The sequence below is a fragment of the Orycteropus afer genome, unplaced genomic scaffold (assembly GCF_000298275.1).
Source record: "Orycteropus afer afer isolate SDZICR_OR568_19922 unplaced genomic scaffold, OryAfe1.0 scaffold00097, whole genome shotgun sequence".
NCBI classification, from domain to species: domain Eukaryota; kingdom Metazoa; phylum Chordata; class Mammalia; order Tubulidentata; family Orycteropodidae; genus Orycteropus; species Orycteropus afer.
In genome coordinates, this window is record NW_006921684.1 from 4,071,476 (window position 1) to 4,091,048 (window position 19,573).

General features: G+C 40.9%; 1 protein-coding gene across 1 annotated transcript in view; it reads right to left on the reverse strand.

The window, feature by feature from the left end:
* The window catches only part of PPM1H (protein phosphatase, Mg2+/Mn2+ dependent 1H), a 410,854-nt gene that overhangs the window by 238,438 nt on the left and 152,843 nt on the right, over positions 1 to 19,573 (reverse strand). The window contains exon 2 of the mRNA XM_007942726.1: positions 1,198 to 1,363. Coding sequence (XP_007940917.1) covers positions 1,198 to 1,363 — 166 coding nt within the window. The remainder of the gene's footprint in view (positions 1 to 1,197; positions 1,364 to 19,573) is intronic.

A 19,573-nucleotide genomic window follows, 5' to 3' on the forward strand; every position in this document is an offset into this window, starting at 1 on the left:
GAAATGTGCAAAGACCTGGAGTCTGAAAACCAAAAAGGAAGAACACGCTCAGCATTTCTCAAACTGAAAGAACTGAAGAAAAAATTTAAGCCTCGAGTTGTGTTGAACTAGTGCTAATAAAAGAAATCAATACCCTTATTATTATTGTTTCCTGAGCATAAATGCAATGAGACACTGTTTCTTACACAAAGAAGAGATTCCTAGACCCTCTAAATTCCTATAAAAATTATATTCAAAATTATTCTCAAGATTTTTAAAATAAATAATCATATTTGGGTCTTCCTATTCAACATACGATTTTCCCAGCAAACACCTTTCCCTAGAAAGCATCAACCTGCTGACGGACAGAGTGCTAATCATTCCTTTTTCCTCCTGAAGTGGTTCTTTGGCCCTTCTCAAGGATATGTCTGCCTTTTTCTCCCAAAAGTGGAGAGAGGAGAAGTGCTTTGTGGTGTGTCAACAGGCCATTCAGTCTGCAGGGCCACCACATGTGCCACATGGGCTTTGGGCCAATTCAAACAAGGATGAATTGGGAAGCATGTCATGCACAGGCTCCAGCTGGACGACTACAATGTCAGGCAAGAGGAACGGAGTAGCTAAGTCACAGCACGGCTATGGTTAGGAGTTAAAACCATAAATTAATGGCTAAGAGTTATTTCTACATTCATAGAGGCTTCTAGACTGTTTCCTTCACAAAAACCAAGAATTGCCTTCTTCTGTACTATTTGAAGGGTTAACATTATGTATCTAAATTCTTGCATCTAAGCCTATATATAGGGGTTTTTGTGTACTTACAATCCAGTTGCCATTGAGTAAATTCCAACCCCATGTGTGTCAGAGCAGAATTGTGTTCCATAGCATTTTCAATGGTTGGTTTTTCAGAAGTAGGTCACTAGGCCTTTCTTCCAAGGTGCTTCTGGATGAACTCAAACCAGTAACCTTTTGGTTAGTAGCTGAAAGCATTAATCATCTGCACCACTCAGGGGCTCCTTATTTGCTTTAATGTTAAAATCCTAAATGTCAGTTCTTCATCCATGTCACCTTGTACATTGAATGTGGGAGGCCCTGAGTACAGACCCACCGAGACTCACAACTCCAGACACTCTGGGACACTGCTTTTCTCTCCCATCACACATCTTAGACTAAGCTCAAGCATCTTTGTGGGGTCTGAGAACCAAGGATGAACGAGGGTCTTACCGAGTTCTCCTTTAGTTGCAGCCCCTCCCCGTTGGGAAGGGAGGACCGTCTCTTAGATGAGTTTCTGTTTGGGGTTGAGGTAATGGCCCCTGCTTTCTTCTTCACAGTGAGTACCTCACAGCTGGCTTGGTCTTCATTGTGTGTGCTCTTTCCAGCATTGATAACCCTGTAGAGGAAGCCAGAAAAGCCGGTTAGGCAGGGATTTTCAGGATGCCCAGAGCTCAGTGCCTGTCTCAAAGCCAAAGTCTACACAGGCGGCATGAAACGGCTATTGTTGTTAGTTCTAACTCACAGCAACCCCATGTTTGCAGAGTAGAACTGTCAACCTTTCGGCTAATAGTTGAGTGCTTAATCCTGAGTGAGCCTTGCTTTATGCCAAAGGACATTATGGTCTTGGTATTTTATATTCCTGAATAAGCTCGGTTCCTTTTCTTCTCTTCTTCTTTTTTAAAATGGAATCATATTAGTACACACTAAAGAGTCTGCTAAAACCCATTGCTGTCGAGTCAATTTTGACTCATAGTGACCCTATAGGATAGAGAAGAACTGTCCCAAAGGGTTTCCAAGGTTGTAAATATTTAAGGAAGCAGACAGCCACATGTTTCTCCTATGGAGCGGCTGGTGGGTTCAAACCGACGACTTTTTGGTTAGCAGCTGGTGGGTTCAAACCGACGACTTTTTGGTTAGCAGCCAAGTGCTACTGAGCCATGAAGGCTCCTTAAATTCTACTAAAGAAGATGTTATTAACCCGTTCATCTTCACAGGTATCTGACTGATGTGAGCAACAACCACCAATCTACTGTAGTCAAAACACAGGAAACAATTACTCTTTCAGGTATATTTGGAGCCTGAACACTTTGGAAATTACAATGAAGATAGATTGGCTGGCTCAGGGAATTCTGTTGTGTCTCCAAACGATAAAGGGCAAAACCACCATCAATCTTATCAAAGTACTAGGCAGTAATTTACAGCACATTGTAAAACCCAAGGGAACAGAAAACCGTATTTCATGACCATATGCCCATTTGTACTTTACACACAGGGAAGTGCATGGCCCAGAGGCTTATTTACTCCTTTTCAGGTATTTTTAACTCTTCCTTTTCCCCTGTAGATTACTCTTACATCGTATTGTCACACAGGGCTATGGGATACTATGATTTGGACATTTATGACATGTTGTGACTGCTTTGGCTTACTTACTAAATGTTTTAAGCATAGAAATGTTTCAGGAAAAGATGCAACGCCATTCACACATCTTGTTCTGTTATCAGGTCACTGCAGACTGGACTCTTGGTGTTTTAGCACCATTTTCTTATTAGTAATGAAGCAGCAACTAAAATAGATTTCCTAAAAGGGAGCTTTCGTTGACTTGCTGTGTTTTCTTTCTGAAACCTTAACAGTATCACAGTAGGTGACAAAGTAAGTGTGGTGTTTATAGAATTCAGTTGCAAGGAAAGAAGAAGTGTTTTTAGTTTTGTTTTTTTTCCCCTTAAGGTAAGATAGGGACCTCCGGTGGCATAGTGCTTAAGGTATTTGACTGCTAACCAGAAGGCTGGTGGTTCAAACCCACCAGCCACTCCTCAGAAGGAAGGGTGGACAACCGACTTCTATAGTGACACCACCTTGGAAACCCAAGGAGTGGTCATTATGAGTTGGGTCTGTCTTGACTGCAGTGGGTTGCATTGTGGCGAAAGGTAAGATAAATGGAAAGCCAGTCTATGAATGTTCTATGTGCACCACTCCACGATTCTGCTTGTATAGCCACCTAACAGTTAACTGAAAGATCTTTTTTTTTTTTTTTAATCATTTTTAGACTTTTTTTTTAAGCTTTTGAAAAAATAATTATAGACTTTGGTAAGTTGCAAAAATAGTACACTCTCATGTACCCTTCAGCCAGTATCCCACAATGATAACATCTTACATAACTCTAGTACAATATCAGAACCAGGGCATCAGCATCAACCTCTATACAACGCTGTCAACCAGACAACAGACTTATTCAGATTTCACTGGCTTTTACATCAAATCGTTTTAGTATTGAAAATTGTATAGATGGCCCCAAGCAAGCACACACATGTCACAATAATACAGGAATCTGAGAGAAAATTGAGAATTGAATGTTTGAAGATCCAAGAGAGTCTGTTTCAAACAGTCTTCTGCCAAACCCTGGGATTCTATGGAGTGTTTCAAACATTTCAACATTTACTTTAAATTTATTTTTTAAATGTATATACATTAAATTAATAGCTTAAAAGTTCATTTCCATATTAACAGTATATATGCTTATCTGTGTATTTTCGGCAGCTTTGGAATTAATCAATATCCCTTGACTGCAAGAACTGTTAAGAAAAGAAAATTATAATTTGCTACTACTTATCCGTACATTCTAAGAAAAAGTCCTTTAACAGTTATTTGTTATCTCCTCTATTTCAATTTCTATATTAATCAAAGGAACTCTGGTGGTGTAGTACTTAAGGCATTTGACTGCTAACCAGAAGGCTGGTGGTTCAAACTCACCAGCCACTCCTTGGAAGGAAGGTTGGTCAATCTACTTCCGTAGTGATACTGCCTTGGAAACCCAATGAGTGAGTTTTACATTAATCAAAACTGCTTCATTTTCTGATTGGCTTTATTATAAATTTTAATTTAAGCACATTTTTATTAACAAAAGTCTGCTTTTACACATTACATAGTTTTGTGTGAAACTTCATTTTTTTAAAGTACATTGTTGCTTATAAGATCTTAAATCATTATTCTAGAGGTCTGCTGTGGATTGAATTGTGTCTCCTCAAAATATGTGTTATAAATCCTAACACCCATACCTGTGCTTATAATCCCATCTGGGAATGCATTTTCCTTGTTACAATTATTAGACAGTATTAGCGTAGAGTTTGTCTTAAAGCAACCCTTTTTGAGATATAAAAGAGCAGAGTAGGCATAGAAAAGCAAGCAGAGATGGGAGAAGACAGACGCTATACCACATGAAGATCAACAAGGAACGGGCCACAGACAAAGGAAGCTTTTCTGTAGAGCTGGTGCCATGAATTTGGACTTCTATCCTCCAGAAAAGGAGCTTTAGTGGCTCAGTGCCCAAGGCATTTGACTGCTAAGCAGAAGATTGGCAGTTCAAACTCAACAGCCTCTCCATGGAAGGAAGATGGGGCAATTTCTGTAAAGATTTACTGCCTTGGAAACCCAGTGGGGGTTGCTATGAGTTGGAGTCAACTCAACGGCAGTGAGTTTGGGTTTTGGTTTGTATCCTCCAGAATGTTCCTTAGAAGTGAGAGGGCAAGAATTTGTTCCTCTTATGTATTTAGAATGTGTTATCGGAGGGACTAGTCCCTGGAGAAGCATATAATGCTTGATAAAGTAGAGAGGGTCACTGAGAAGGAGGAAGACCCTCACGAGATGGCTTGACACGGTGGCTATAATAATGGGCTCAAACATAGCAACGACTGTGAGGATGATGCAGGACTGGGCAGCATTTAGTTCTGTCACACATAGCATTGCTATGAGTAGGAGCCTGAACTGTGAGAAAATACATTTCTGTTTGTGAAAGCCACCTGCTTGGGGTAATTCTGTTATAGCAACACAACACTAGATGCCTATGACAGGGCTTGCGTGAGGAAGTGGGAATCCTTATTGATCTCTGTGGGGTCAAATCTGCTTTTGGAGCTTATCACTCACTCTCTGGGAGTGTGAGGGAAGGTATTAAAGGTCTATTTTCCTGTCTCACTCTCATCTTTTCTCCTCCAAACAGGAGTCATTTTCATATGGCTTAAAAATAAAATGGAATTCTTGAGGACACAACAAGGCTATCTGCTTGATAAGTACTAACCCAATCACATTTATTATCCAAGCTAAGAAACTATCCCAGGTTCCACAGCCAACAAGTGACACAACCAGGATTTAGCATAAGGCCACCCAACCTCTGCTTACTATTCCATGGGGACTCCTGCATCCATCTGAGACAGGCCAAGCTGGGCCATCTGCATAGAACGCACACATTAGGCAAAACTATGGTCCAGGCCTCAAAGAAAGGGGAATTCTCTGGCTGCTGGAAGGATTCTGGAAAGGGTCCAGAGAAAAAGGAGAAAGAAGGGTGGTTCAGAAATACCAGTCCCTAGGAGGCTCATAAAGGAGCCCTTGTGGCATAGTGGATAAGACATCTGGCTGCTAACCAGAAGATCAGTGGTTCAAACCCACCAGCCACTCTATGAAAGGAAGATGGGGCGATCTACTTCCATCAAGATTTATAGCCTCAGAAACCCTATGGGAGTCGTTATGAGTCAGAATCAACTCGAAGGCAGTGAGATTTGTTTGAGTGAGAAGGCACATAACAAATTATGGATAACATTGCAAAGAATGGGAATTCTAGAACACTTAATTGTGCTCATGAGAACCTGTACATAGATCAAGAGGCTGTCATTCAAACAGAACAAGGAGATACTGCATGATTTTAAATCAGGGAGGGTGTGTGCCAGGGCTGTATCCTTTCACCATACTTGTTCAATCTGTATGCTGAGCAAATAATCTGAGAAGCTGGATTATATGAAGAAGAATGTATTATCAGGATTGGAAGAAGACTCATTAACAACCTGTGATAGGCAGTTGACACAACTTTGCTGCAAGTGAGGAAGAGTTGAAGCACTTACCAGTGAAGATCAAAGACTACAGTCTGCAGTATAGATTACACTTCAACATAAAGGAAACAAAAATCCTTACAACTGGATCAATAAGCAGCATCACAATAAATGGAGAAAAGACTGAAGTTGTCAGGGATTGCATTTTGCTTGAATCCATAATCAACACCCATGGAAGAAACAGTCAAGAAATAAGACATATTGCACTGAGCAAATCGGCTGCAAAAGACCTCTGTCAAGTGTTAAGAAGCAAAGATGTCACTTGGAAGAGTAAGGGGCTCCAAACCCAGGCCATGGTATTTTCAATTGCCTCATTTGCATGTGAAAGCTGGACAATGAATAAGGCAGACCAAAGAAGAGTTGATGCCTTTGAACTGTGGTGTTGGCAAAGAATACTAAAAGTAGCATGGACTGACAGAAGAGCAAACAGATCTGTCCTGGAAGAAGTGCAGCAGAATGTTCCTTGGAGCATTATATATATACATATAGCACCAATATACATACTGGTCATGTTGTCAGAGGGAGTAGTCCCTGGAGAAAGGTATCATGCTTGGTAAAGTAGAGGGTCAGTGAAAAATGGGAATACCCTTAAACAAGATGGACTGACACAGTGGCTGCAATGATGGGCTTAAGTACTGTTCTGTTGCACACAGGGTCACAATGAGTCAGAGATGACTCGATGGTACCTAATGACAAGAACAACAGGAGACTCATGCTTAATCCAGGCTCTGTCACTAGTGATTTGCAGCTGAAGCTCAGAATACAGAACATGCATTTGTCTAGAGTTTTCCTTTTATGCCTATCCTTGGAGAACTTAGCCAGGCAGAGTAGGAGGTTCGAAATAACACCTGCCTCTTCTCAGTGCCTTTCCAAGCAAAGTGACTAGGGTAGATTGCTTATTGGATTGTAACATTACACCACCATGGTCTCTCAAATGAGCTATTTCCTTAAGGAAAGCTAAAATGGAGGTTCGGCTAAGAAAAACAGTTCATGACAGCTGTCCCCTTCATACTGCCCTCCATACAAGATATGAGCTTCTATTTCTGGAACTTGGCATCACCCTGACCACTGGCACCTAAACTTGTGCTATTGTCAGTGTTTTTAACCAAAAAAGCATCTCCGATCTCCAATAGCTACCTGCCAGGCTGACTCATCTGGCACTGCTGGTTCCCAACAGTCAACAAAGCTACTATAATTACACATGTCACGAAGCACTAACTTCTTACAGTGTTTCTTTCTTTAAATCTCCTAACTCTTTTTGTGACTATTAAACTCCAAAGTTCATGTAACTTCAGCAAGAGGTCCTAGAAAGTACAATCCCCTTATTTTTTGCATGAGAAATCCAGGGCCCTGAGAAACTGACTCGCACAAGGTCACACAGCTAAATGCAACAGAGCTGTGAAGACACCCGAGTTTGGAGCTCTTTCTGCCGCAGTCTTGGGTTGTTCTATTTTCCTACTGTGCATCTATTCTTGCTAGTACTTGGGTCAGAGGACTGTACTGCAATGACTCATCAAAGTCAGGGAACTGTGGAAGGACAAGCACTGGTGACCCTACTTTGGCATTTCATGTTGGTTTCGGTTTGTGAATGACACTAACGAAATATCAAGAAGTCAGAAATGTCGAATGGTGGGAAGGCAGCAGTCTCAGCCCTGTACGCCTGGTTGGTTGGTCAGATGTCTGATTATCATCCAAATGATGAAAGCATATTAATTTAAAGTCTCTTTCTTTAAAAAAAAAAAAAAAAAAACCACAACTTTTATCTCATAGCTTTTATTATTTCAAATTCCTTATTCCATACAGTTTAAGTAGAAAGACCAGATCCTTCTAAATTTACTTTGGCTTTAAAAAGTTTGATCTTTATCAACTTAAATACTTTATTTTGTTCTTCAAAGGCAAATGCTTTGTTTTTGTTAAATGTAAATGAAAGTTTCAGTCCTCTAAAAGTAATTTGAGAGAAACTTTGTTTTCGGAAGCTGAAAAGCATCATGCTGTTAATGGATTCAACATTTTCTTTAACCCTTTTATGACTTGCAGGACACATAGCACCCACCTAGTTTCCTCCCCTGAGGTGTATTGGACAGCTGCTTTCCCACTGACAGTACATGCTGCCATCAGGAAGGGACATATATAACTGTTTGAAATGGAAGGAATGGGTGTGTGCTACAAATGACTGTTTTTACAGGCTATTGTATGAGGTGATGCATTCTGGAGATGTGATTTTGCAAAACTTTTGTCTCTTTTGGCATTTTTTACTGGCAAATAAGCCTTGTGAGTGTATTTCTGGTTTCCCATGTGTTATTTAAGGAATCCTGGTGATGCACATGGCTACGTGCTCGAATGCTAACTGAAAGTCAGCAGTTTGAATCCATCAGCCACTGTGCAGGAGCAAGATGTGGCAGTCTGCTTCCATAAAGATTTACAGCTCTGGAAATTCTATGTGGCAGTTCCACTATGAGTTGGAATCAACCTGGCAGCAATGGGTTTGTATGTTTGTTTGTTTTTGAGCATTATTTGGAAGTTGCCTTTATTGGCAATGATTCTACATTCATGCAAATACCACATTTTCAAGCACCCTGAATTGTATGCATCTGTCAATGTCTTTAGAAGGTGGTGCTGAGTCCAGAAGGACACGTGTCCTACATAATTTTATCCTCAGAGTCTAGATTAACAAGTGTGCCCACATAATCCTATCCCACAGTTGAGAGGGACATATGTGCCCCCACATAATCCTATCCCTAGAGTCCAGAGGGACATATATGTCCCACATATGTGTTAAAATCTATACTTCATAACACAATTTCAGAAGTGGTCTTTGATTCAATATGCCTCCCATTAATGAAAAAAAAAATGGTATTAACAAAAAATTCAAAGGGGAAAATAATTAGGTCGCGAAAAGGTTAAATGAAAGCATAATTATTATAGCTACACTTACTTCTTGTGTTACGCTTCAGCATAAAGTCAGTACTGTCTTGAGAGTAGAGTCCCTGTAAATAGTTACCAATTGGCTGGTAACCAATAGTTTGGAGGTTCGAGTCCACACAGAGGCCTCCCAGGAAGATCTGGCAATCTACTTCTGAAAATTAGTCATTGAAAACACTACGGACTACAGTCCTACTCTGACACACGTGTGGTCACCAGGAGTCAGAATCGACGGCAATTGGCTTATCTTGAGAATAATAGGAAAAAAATATTAGACGTTCATTCTTTGTCTAAACAGGACCCATGACACTTAAAGACTTAAAAACAAAATAACAGACTTGAGTCATCATACCTTTGGTGAGGTTATTTTCTAATTTCCTACGATGAGAGAGAAAACATCATCTTTAAACTTAGATTGGAGGTAATAAAACATAGTGTTTGCTGAATGAATAAAATCAAAGAGAAATCAACTCTGCCCACTGCCTAGACATAGAGTAATTGCAGTGTAGTAAATTACTTAGTATGGCTTTTCTACCCATAAGTCATTGTAAACTCAGTGGTGGAATGAACGACTGAGGAGCTCCCGATTGTAAATGTTATCCACCTGGGCTTTTCTGTTGGGCGTGGCACAATGCAATGTTATGGGAGGCTCACTCTCAGGTGCTTAGAATTCTGTTGTTATGATTGGTTGGTCTGGCCACTCTGCCAAGCTCAAAAGGAGGCCTCCTAAGAGGCAAAACTCTCTCTGACTGCTGGTTGAGGAAGACGTGCTGCTGAAAGAGATACACACTGCTGGGAAAGAGACGCAAGAGACATGCGTTGCTGAGTAAGACACCGAGAGACATGCACTGCTGGGGGAGAGACTGTGAGAGACTTGGCTGAGAGACAGTGGGCTGGGAGAGAGACTGAGCATTTTTCCTGAACTTGAATTGTAGCCTGGTGCTTCCCTAATAAACCCCGTAATCTGTGAGTTCTGCATGGCCACTGTAGCAAATTATTGAACCCAGGAGAGAGGTGGTGGGTGCTTTGGGAGGAACGGTTGGAGAAAGGGCTGGAGGAGGCAGCATGTCTGGCCTTGCAGTGATAGGCCTTGGGCTATTGATGGTGATTCTGCCTTCTTTTTGTGGGGTTCTAGGAGGTCAGAACATGTGGCCTCCTTGCCCTTTTTGCAGTAATATTAGTACCTTACATTTCTTGAGTCCTATGTGCCAAGGATTGTTGTAAGCATTTTGTTGTTGTTAGTTGCTGTGCAGGGCAGAATGCTCCATGGGGTTTTTAAGACTGCAACCTTTTGGGAGCAGACTGTCAGGCCCGTCTTCCAAGGTGCCTCTGGGTGGGTTTGAACTGCCAACTTCTCAGTTAGCAGTTGAAAACTTAACCATTTGTGCTACTCAGGGACTCATACGAACTTTACATATAGTAATCTACTCATTTAATCCTCTCATTAACTCTGTGAGGAAGCTACCACCAGTTAGAGAGTGGTAGAACATTTGTTCAAGTTATGTAACTTCTCTAAACCTCAGTTTCCTTTGCTGTACTTCATGGATCAAGTTCTATGGTTGCTAAGATATGTGTGCAAGTGGGCAGGGGGTGATATTTTAGTCATTTTAATTAAAGAATCAGGCAATTTTGAAGTCAGTATTAAAATTCAGGTGGGAGAAATGTTAGAAGATGAAAGATCCAAGTTAGTGAGAAGAAAAAGAGTAGCTACTATGTCTTCAACATCTTCAATATGGATAATTTACATCTAGTTCTTTCAGTTCTTAGAAGTACATGCCCCAGCTGACCTGATAGATGATAACTGGTCAAGTTACATTCAGTTATGTAATGTTTCAACCTGTCCACTTTCAACTGAATCAAAATATCCAAGTTTTTTCCACCTGCAAAAATAGGTAAGAACGGAATTTTAAGGGCTTGGAAATAAAAATTCCTTGTGTGTTTCATGCACAGCTTGAAAGTATGTCACCAATACTAGCATGTGGTAGTTAAAGTTATTTGCAACTTGGCTGGGCCTGGTTAAGTGGCTGGGCAGCTGGATGTAGTTATTCCCCATGATGAGAATGGTAATTAACTCCATGGTGGAATCTACCGGAGCAACTGAGTAGCTGCCTTAGGGATGTGGTCTGCTTCTGGTATATAAGAAGAAGTGTTGAGAACAGTCTGCAAAGCCTGAAGCTTTTGGCATGCTTGAATCCTGTGAGTAGCTGACTTGTCATTCAGCAGCCTGCCATGTTGTCTGCCATTCTTGGGACTGTTAATGGACTTGAATCAATGGCCTGCTGTGTGGTTTGGTATATTGGGATTGTGCCTTTTTATTTGTCAGCCGTGGGTTTGTCAGCCTCAGCAGCCAGCAGGTACCTGAGTGAAGAAAGTCTCTAGCTTCAGTGGGCCGGGAGCAAGAGGCAGAGCTGAAGCCCAAGGTCGAGGGGCTTTCACACAGCCCCTAGAGCCTGGAACTTTGAACTCGACTTCTAGCCTCCAAAACTGTAAGAGAATAAATCCCTGTTTGTTAAGACCACCCATTTGTGGTGTTTTCTGTTAGAGTGGCACTAGAGGTAATCAAAACACAGCAGAACCTATTTAGGAAGAGCATGGGAAACCCATTTTCTTTATTTTTGCTTGTATAATACTCTGGTCATAAACTTTTTAAATCAATTTTGGTTGAATTTCAGCAGAAACTCCTACTTTTAGCTGCAACTATGAAATTACCAAGTTATTTTTCTTCTCAATTCCCCATACATGTGACTCCAACAATGATTTTCAGCCACCTCACAGGTATGTGAGAGCTGGACAATGAATAAGGAAGACCAAAGAAGAGTTGATGCTTTTGAGTTGTGGTGCTGGAGAAGAATGCTGAAAGTACCATGGACTGCTAAAAGAACTAACAAATCTGCCCTGGAGGAAGTGCAGCCGGAATGCTCCTTGGAAGCGAGAATAGTCAGACTTCGTCTCACCTACTTAAGTCATATTGTCAGAAGGGACCATTCCCTGGAGAGGGATGTCATGCTTGTTAAGGTGGAGGGTCGACGAAAGAGGGGAAGGCACTCAATGAGATGGATTGGCACAGTGGCTGCGACAATGGGCTCAAGTATAGCAAGGATCGTGGAGCTGGCGTGGGACCGGGCGGTGTTTTTTTTCTGCCGTGCACGGGGTCGCTATGAGTCAGAAACGACTCAACGGCACCTAACAACAACAACAACACTCTACTGATATGACACCTATTACTGATTCCTATCACTAAATACAAAGTAAGTATTCTTAAGTAGTGTGACCCCTTGTCACAAAGGAATTGTTCTCAACAGGATTTACAGAAAGCAGTCAGTCAACAAAGGACAATCACAGCTGACATTTATTGGCAGATTCCCATGTGCCATGTACAATGTTAAACACCTGACAGGAGCCAAGTCATTACATACCACTCTCACCCGCTACTCCCACCACATGAGGTACTCAGCATAGTGCAGAAGTCAGGAACAGGGACAATGGTCAGACAGACCTAGTTCAAACTTGATCTCTGCAAATTACTACTAACTTGTTCTTGGGCAAGTTATTTTCTCTGAAATAGGGATGATAATAGAAGAGAATCACAAAAGAGTTATGATAATTAAATGATATATTTGGCATGAAAAGTACGTAACAATGCCTGGCAGGTAGTGAACATTCTTTATAAATCATATAGTAATTTATCAAATACAAAGCTGCCATTTCTTCTGTTGAGCTCTAGGGACTTTATCTAGCCATTGGAGTTAGACGAAAATCTCTTTCTACCAGCATTCCTCTGCTGGCCTCAAGGATGCATGGCCCCTTCCAGCACTGAGAGCCCTTAAATGGCACAGCACAGACCCCTCCCCCCCAGGACAGTGGCTCAGGGCAAGTTCTTTTACTCCTCTGAGATCACTCCTCAAAGCTGATAAACATGCTAACGACATATGTGATGGTGCTCTGTGCACTGGTTATAAAGTGCTATTTTCAAATTCCTTCCTGGACCTGCTTTACCCTCATCTAGGCTCCCAGGCTCCTGAACTCAAAAGTCCAGATCTCAGGCCTAGAGATAATATCACTGATAAAGACCAAGTCAAGAATATTGTTTTGTGGTTTTTGTTATGTTGTTTTGCTTTTAAAGGAAATAAAGTGTGCACATGTGTTAAGTGTGTACACTGCTACCAAAACCAAAAACCAAACTCATTGCTGTTGAGTTGATTCCAACTCATTGAGACCCTATCTCACTGCCGTTGAGTCAACGGCGCCTCATAGTGACTCCTCCTTGGGTTTCCCAACCTCCCTTCCGAGGAGTAGCTTCTGTTTAGCAGTCAAATGCTTTAGGCACTATACCACCAGAGCTCCCACAGAGACCCAATAGGATGAAGTAAAATGGCCTCATAAGGTTTCCAAGGCTGTAAATCTTTACAGAAGTAGACAGCCTCATTTTTCTCCCCTGAAGTAGTGAACAGATTTGAACTGACTTTTTTCAGTTAGCAGCTGAGCACTTTAACCACTTCACCATCAGGGCTTCCTTAATACTGCTAAGCAGGTGGTAATCACAACCATTAAGAAACAACTATCTTACAAAGGGCATCAGGTGAAGCGAGATATTGCTGATTCAAATATAATTGAGAAGCAGACAGCAAAATGCTGGTGGGTGTGAATAGCGAATCAGTCATGGGAGACCAAATATAGCTACCAATCATTAAAATTCTCTTTTCTAGATAACTTATTAGGCAGTGTTTCGGAAGTACTTACTGACCACCCAGATGTGCTGCAACATAAGGACAACTTAATTCCTAGCTCCAAGTGAGAAAATAACCTCTCATTACTGGTATACTGAAGACCACAGTTCTGGCTAGGAACCCAAGCCTTTAATAATAGCCATCAGCAAAACCAGCTGGACAGTCAATGGAGCATCCATCAAGAATAATAGCTTCTCTCAGGACTGTTTCCAATACCCTGGGGTGGGAGGGAACACAGGGAGGTCATTCCAACCAGTTCACTTAACAGTCAATGTTGCCAGCAGAAGGGCAGTATGAAAAGGAATTCTCTGTAGTGTGTCATTTTCATGTTTTGGAAGGTGACTAAGGACCAGGTCACAGAGGAGATGACATGATAGAGAAGGCAGAACAAACACTGGCCAGGTAAAAAGCATGTGCATGCCCTCCTCCCAGCTGGGAGGCTTTATATCTTCTGGTCACTGTCTGTGACTAATGAAGGGATGCAACCAATCAGGGGTGGCAAGCTGGGATCCCAAAGGCCACAATGTGCCCACAGACAGGCTGATTATTTAAAACTTTTGCCCACATGTTTTTTTAAAAGGTGAATTAATTACCAGTTTTAAAAACTGAGATATTTACATGAAAAATTCTGAATTTTCTCATTTCTCTTGAAAGCTACTATGTCTGGCTACAGAGTTGTCAGACTCCTGCGTGGCAGCACTCGGCTGGAGCTGAGGGGAAGCTGCCCCATAAGACAGGACATGTTCTCCTTAGCTTACCTTAAGAGTCACTGTTCACTTCTGCCATTTAAGTCTCCAGCCTGGCCCGCTAGCCATCTGGGTCTGCAACCCTGAAACAGATCTTAGGACTTTATGAATAAACCATGAAAATATATCCATAGTATATGTTGATTCCTCCATTAATGGTGATGTTGTTTATTGATGCAGTTGGGTGGATTGCCAGAAGAATGAACAAATCAGCCTTAGAAGGAATACACCCAGAATGCTTCTTAGAAACAAGGCTAGTGAAGACTATGGCTTCCTTAACTTTGAACATATCATTAGGAAAGACCAATCTCTAGAAAAGGACATCCTGTTTGGTAAAGAGTCAGCAAAAATCAGGAAAACCCTCAATGAGCTGAACTGACACAGCAGCCACAGCAATGGACTCAAACATACCAACGATTACTGAGAACGGCACAGAAATGGCAAGGTTTCGCTCTGCTGCACATAAGGTCACCACAAGTCGGAGCCGACTCAACAACTAATAACAACAATAATATACTGATTGAAATGATTAATTTAAAAATATTGTGTAAACAAATAGGGATAAGTCAAGGAGACTAGAACATGATTTCTGTTCTCACAGAGCTCATAGTCATCTACAGTAGAGAGGCCTTCTTGCAAATAATTGCAACTTGCTAGGATCAATGCTATAGTTGAAGTGTGTGTCACAAGGGATCTGGGAACCCAGAGAGGAGGCAACTCTGCAAAAGAAGAGTTGGGTAAGTATCATAGATGAGGCGGCATCTGAGCTCAGTCTTATGGAATGAAGGAGGAGATCAATAGAGAAAATAAGAAGAAAAGAAGTTTATTGGGCAGAGAAACAGCTTATCAAAACATACAATTGTTTGGAAGTTTATTAACAGGGGCTAGGTGTGACCTAAGTATAAGCTTGGTGAGGAAACTACATCAGAATTAGACCATAAATTTCTATAGGAATCTTATCCCATACAGTCGATAAGCAATTGGAAGAAAATAAGACTGATTAAACAAGGGACTAATACAATCAAAACTGCTTTAGAAAAATAAAGCTAGTGGCCTATTGTTTGGTGCTATGGAATTGATTTTGACTCATGGTGATCCCATGTGACAGGGTGGAATTGCCTCTTTACAGAAGGAGCCCTGGTAGCACAGTGGTTAAGCACTTGGTTGCCAACCAAAAGGTCGGCAGTTGAAACCTGCAAGTCTCTCCATGAGAGAAAAATGTGGCAGTCTGCTTCTGTACAGATTATAGCCTTGGAAACCCAATGGGGCAGTTCTACTCTGTCCTACAGTGTAGCTATGAGTCAGAATCAACTCGACAGCAATGGGTTTGTGTTTTGTTTATTTGTTGTTTTAATCTTTACAGAAGAAGATCTCCAGTTGTTTCTCCCACAGAGCCACTGAGTGGGTCCAACTACCAATCTTTCCACTGGCAGCAGAGCACTTAACTGTTGTGCCACAAGAGCACCTTTCTAGTGGCCAAGCAGAGGATAAATGACAAAGGCAAAGAGGCTACTAATCAAACAATGGCTCTTGGAGAAAGGGAAGAGATGGATTTCAGTGGGGGTAGAATGACATTCTATTGAAACATGATGGATATGAGTCGTGGAGAAGAGGTGAGGGGATATGAGTCGTGGAGAAGAGGTGAGGGAAAGAGGGTGACTCCCAGCTCTCGAAAGTGGCAGAATGAGCCGATACAGCATCATTGATCATGAAAGGAGACAAGATGATGAAACAGTATTGGGGCAGGTGGTTTTGAGGGTAAGATAGTAAAATTAGTTTTCAGTCAATGAACAAACAGTCCAAAGATACCAGAAATCACAAAGGTAGTGGCACCAGAGTTCAACTTAACCATGGGTTGGCAAACTATAATTTGTAGGCCAAATCTAGATCACTGTCTGTTTTTGAATGGCTCACAAGGTAAGAATGGCTTTAACATCTTTTTTTTTTTTCCCTCTTCTTCCTTCACCCTTTTTTATTTTTCAGTTGTGGCAAAAATATATGTAATGAAACATTTGCAAATTCAATAATTTTTACATTAATGTTAAATAACTGAATAATAGTGTTTTACAACATGAATATTATATTCAACTCAAATTTCAGTGTGCATAAAGTTTTTTTTTTCAACTTTTTATTATGATTTGTGAAAGTTTACAGAGCATATTGGCTTTCCAGTCAACAATTCATATACATTTTGTTTATGACCTTGTGTTTACTGTTTTCATTCATCCTTCTTTTCCATCTCTTCATGTTTTCTGAGCTATATCCCAGGGAAAATGCTGTCTTTTTTGATCTTGTATGGTTGATTGTTCTAACCAGTACTACCTCCCTGGTGTTATTATTGTTCACCTTACAGCCCTGTGTATTGTTTAGCTGAAAGTTGAGCCATGGAGGTGGGTTCAGTTCTTGAAGGGTTGTCTAAGGGCCATAGTCTCGGGGTTCCACCAGTCTCCATCAGACATCTAAGTCTGGTCTTTTTTTATGATTTTGAGTTTTGTTCCACATTCTTCTCCCACTCTATTCAGAACCTTTTATTGTGACCCCTTTCAGAGTGGTCAGCAGTGGTAACTAGGCACCATCCATTTCTTCTGGTCTGAGCATCATGAAGGTTGAAGTTCATGTGGTCCACTAGTCCTCTGGACTAATTGTTTCCATGCATCTTTGATTTTCTTCAATCTTCTTTGCTCTGAATGAGGAGAGATCAATAGCTGCACCTTAGGTGGCCAGTCACAAGCTTTTCAGACCCCAGTTGCTGCTCACTAAAGTAGGATATAGAACATTGTCTTTGTGGACTCTAGTATGCCAACTGACCTTCATGTCCCCCATGACTATGGGGACTATATCCCCCAGTCCCAGCAACTCATGCCCTCAATGTGTTTAGTTATGGCTAAGATTTTTTTCATAACTTTCCCCCTACATGCTGTACTATATATGTGGATATATTTTACAGCACATATAAATATGTATGTAGAAATATCATCTGCCAAACCTCTATGGTTGCAGGAGTAGTCCCGTTCACCTACCCATGCGTGCTCATCTTGCCTGTCTGCCTATGTATCCACCTGTAGATTAAATGTTATTAACAATAATGCAGTATTATGTATGAAATAGTATTTACATTTGTTGTCTGTAACTCTTATGCACCTCTCCACATCTTCCTTTTCCTTAGTGATATGTGCTGATCAACTCCTTATTGTGTATCACCTTTCCCTTCACCCAAATTAATACTTGTCTACTATCTAGTTCGTGATTTTCCATTTCCTCCCCTCCTTTCACTGGTAACCAAAGAATGTTTCCTTCTGTGTTAAACCTTTCTTTGATGTAATAATAGGACTCATACAACGTTTGTCCTTTTGTGATTGCCTTATTTCACTCAGCACCTGTAGTGTCCTTCAGGTCATCCATGTTATAAGGTGTTTCAAAGATTCTTCATTATTCTTTAATGTTGCATAGTATTCCACTGTGTGTATATATCATAGTTTGATTATCCATTCATCCATTGATGGGTAACTTACGTAGTTTCCATCTCTTTGCTATTATGAACACTGCTGCAATAAATTTGGGTATGCATATATCTTTCTGGGTTGTGGCTCTTATGTCTCTAGGCTATATACCTAGTACTGGAATTGCTGCATCTTACAGTAATTCTATTTGCAACTTTTTTAAGGAAGCACCGTACTGTTTTCCACAGTGTTTGCACCATTTTACAGTCCCACCAGCAGTGTAGTATATGAGAGTACCACTCTCTCCACACCTCAATATGTTTGCTGTTTTGTGTTTTTTGAACTTTGCTATTAATGGTATAAACCTACCAGCCACTCCTCAGAAGGAAGATTGGGCAATCTACTTCTGTAGTGATACTGCCTCAGAAACCCAAGGAGGCGTCACTATGAGTCGGATCCAACTCTACAGCAGTGAGGTTTTTTTTTTTTTTTTTTTTTTTAATAGTATGGTGAAATCTCATTGTTGTTTTGAGCTGCATCTCTCTAAATGGCAAGGAGGGGTCGCTATGAGTCGGGGCCGACTCTATGGCAAATAACAACAACAACAACAACAATGGCTAATGCTGCTAACCAAAAATCGGTGATGCAAACCCACCAACTGCTCCATGGAAGAAAGATGAGGCAGTCTGCTTCTAAGAAGATTTACAGCTTTGAAAACCCAATGGGGTTACAATGAGTCAAAATCGACTTGATGGCAGTTTTTTTCATGTCTGTTGGTGGCCTCATTCATAAAGTTGTACGAATAAGCCACTTGCATTTGTTTACATATAGTCTATGGTGATTTTTTTATGGTGAATTTTAGAAGGAGCTCTGGTAGCATAGTGCCTAAGGCACTTGACCTCTAACCAGAAAGTTGGTGGTTCAAACCCAACAGCCACTCCTTGGAAGGAAGGTTGGGCAATCTACTTTCATAGTGATACTGCCTCGGAAACCCAAGGAGGGGTCGCTATGAGTCGGGTCTGACTCGACGGCACATAACAACAACATGGTGATTTTTGCCCTACAATGGCAGGGTTAGAAGATGCAACAGAGACTGCCTAGCCCACAAAGCCTACATCATTTACTGTCTGCCCTTTTTCAGAAAACATTTGCTGACCTCAGAACTTAGGAGGTTGACCTCTCTGAAACTGTTTTTGTAGGTCAAAAACAGTCAACTGTTGGCAATTTCATATGGTTACACATAATATATTAGTAAAGGAGAGAGACAGAGGTTTTGGTAGAATCTTAGCATTTTTAGTGACATTAATTTTTGATATTACTTTGTTGCTAGCATTGGGAGCCATCATTAGCTTCTGTTTCTCTCACCCAATATAATTAAATGATTGAGGATTTAAAAACGAACACTGAAGATCAAAAGAAATTATGGTGGTGTACCCATGGATTGCCCCACTAAATATCACTGTTTTCTTCTTCATATTGGCTGTTTAGAAATGAACTTTTAACTTAGTAAAGATAAAAATCAGAAAGCCGCCTCTTGGTATTTCCTTTCAATTATTCTCTGGGCTCTCTTGGCAAAACCACTAATATCACCAAGGTCCAACTTCCTTATTTAAATAAGGAAGTCTGTGCTCTGTCAGGTGCTAGAACTATTCCCATACAAGGCTCAAGTGCTGCTCTGTGTGGCCAAATGAAGTCAAAACAATGGTCTACCAAAAAAAGATTTCAAAGTTTTGAAATTTTGCATTTTAAAAAGCAGAAAAATGTCCCCACCCCCCATCCCCCCATTGGAATAGTATTATTTGTATACAGTGGTTACCTTTAACTGGCAATTAAGAAAAAATATTAATGTGCTTGAAGCTACAACGCTTCTAAAGATAAGGTTTTCTTTCTTTATCCAT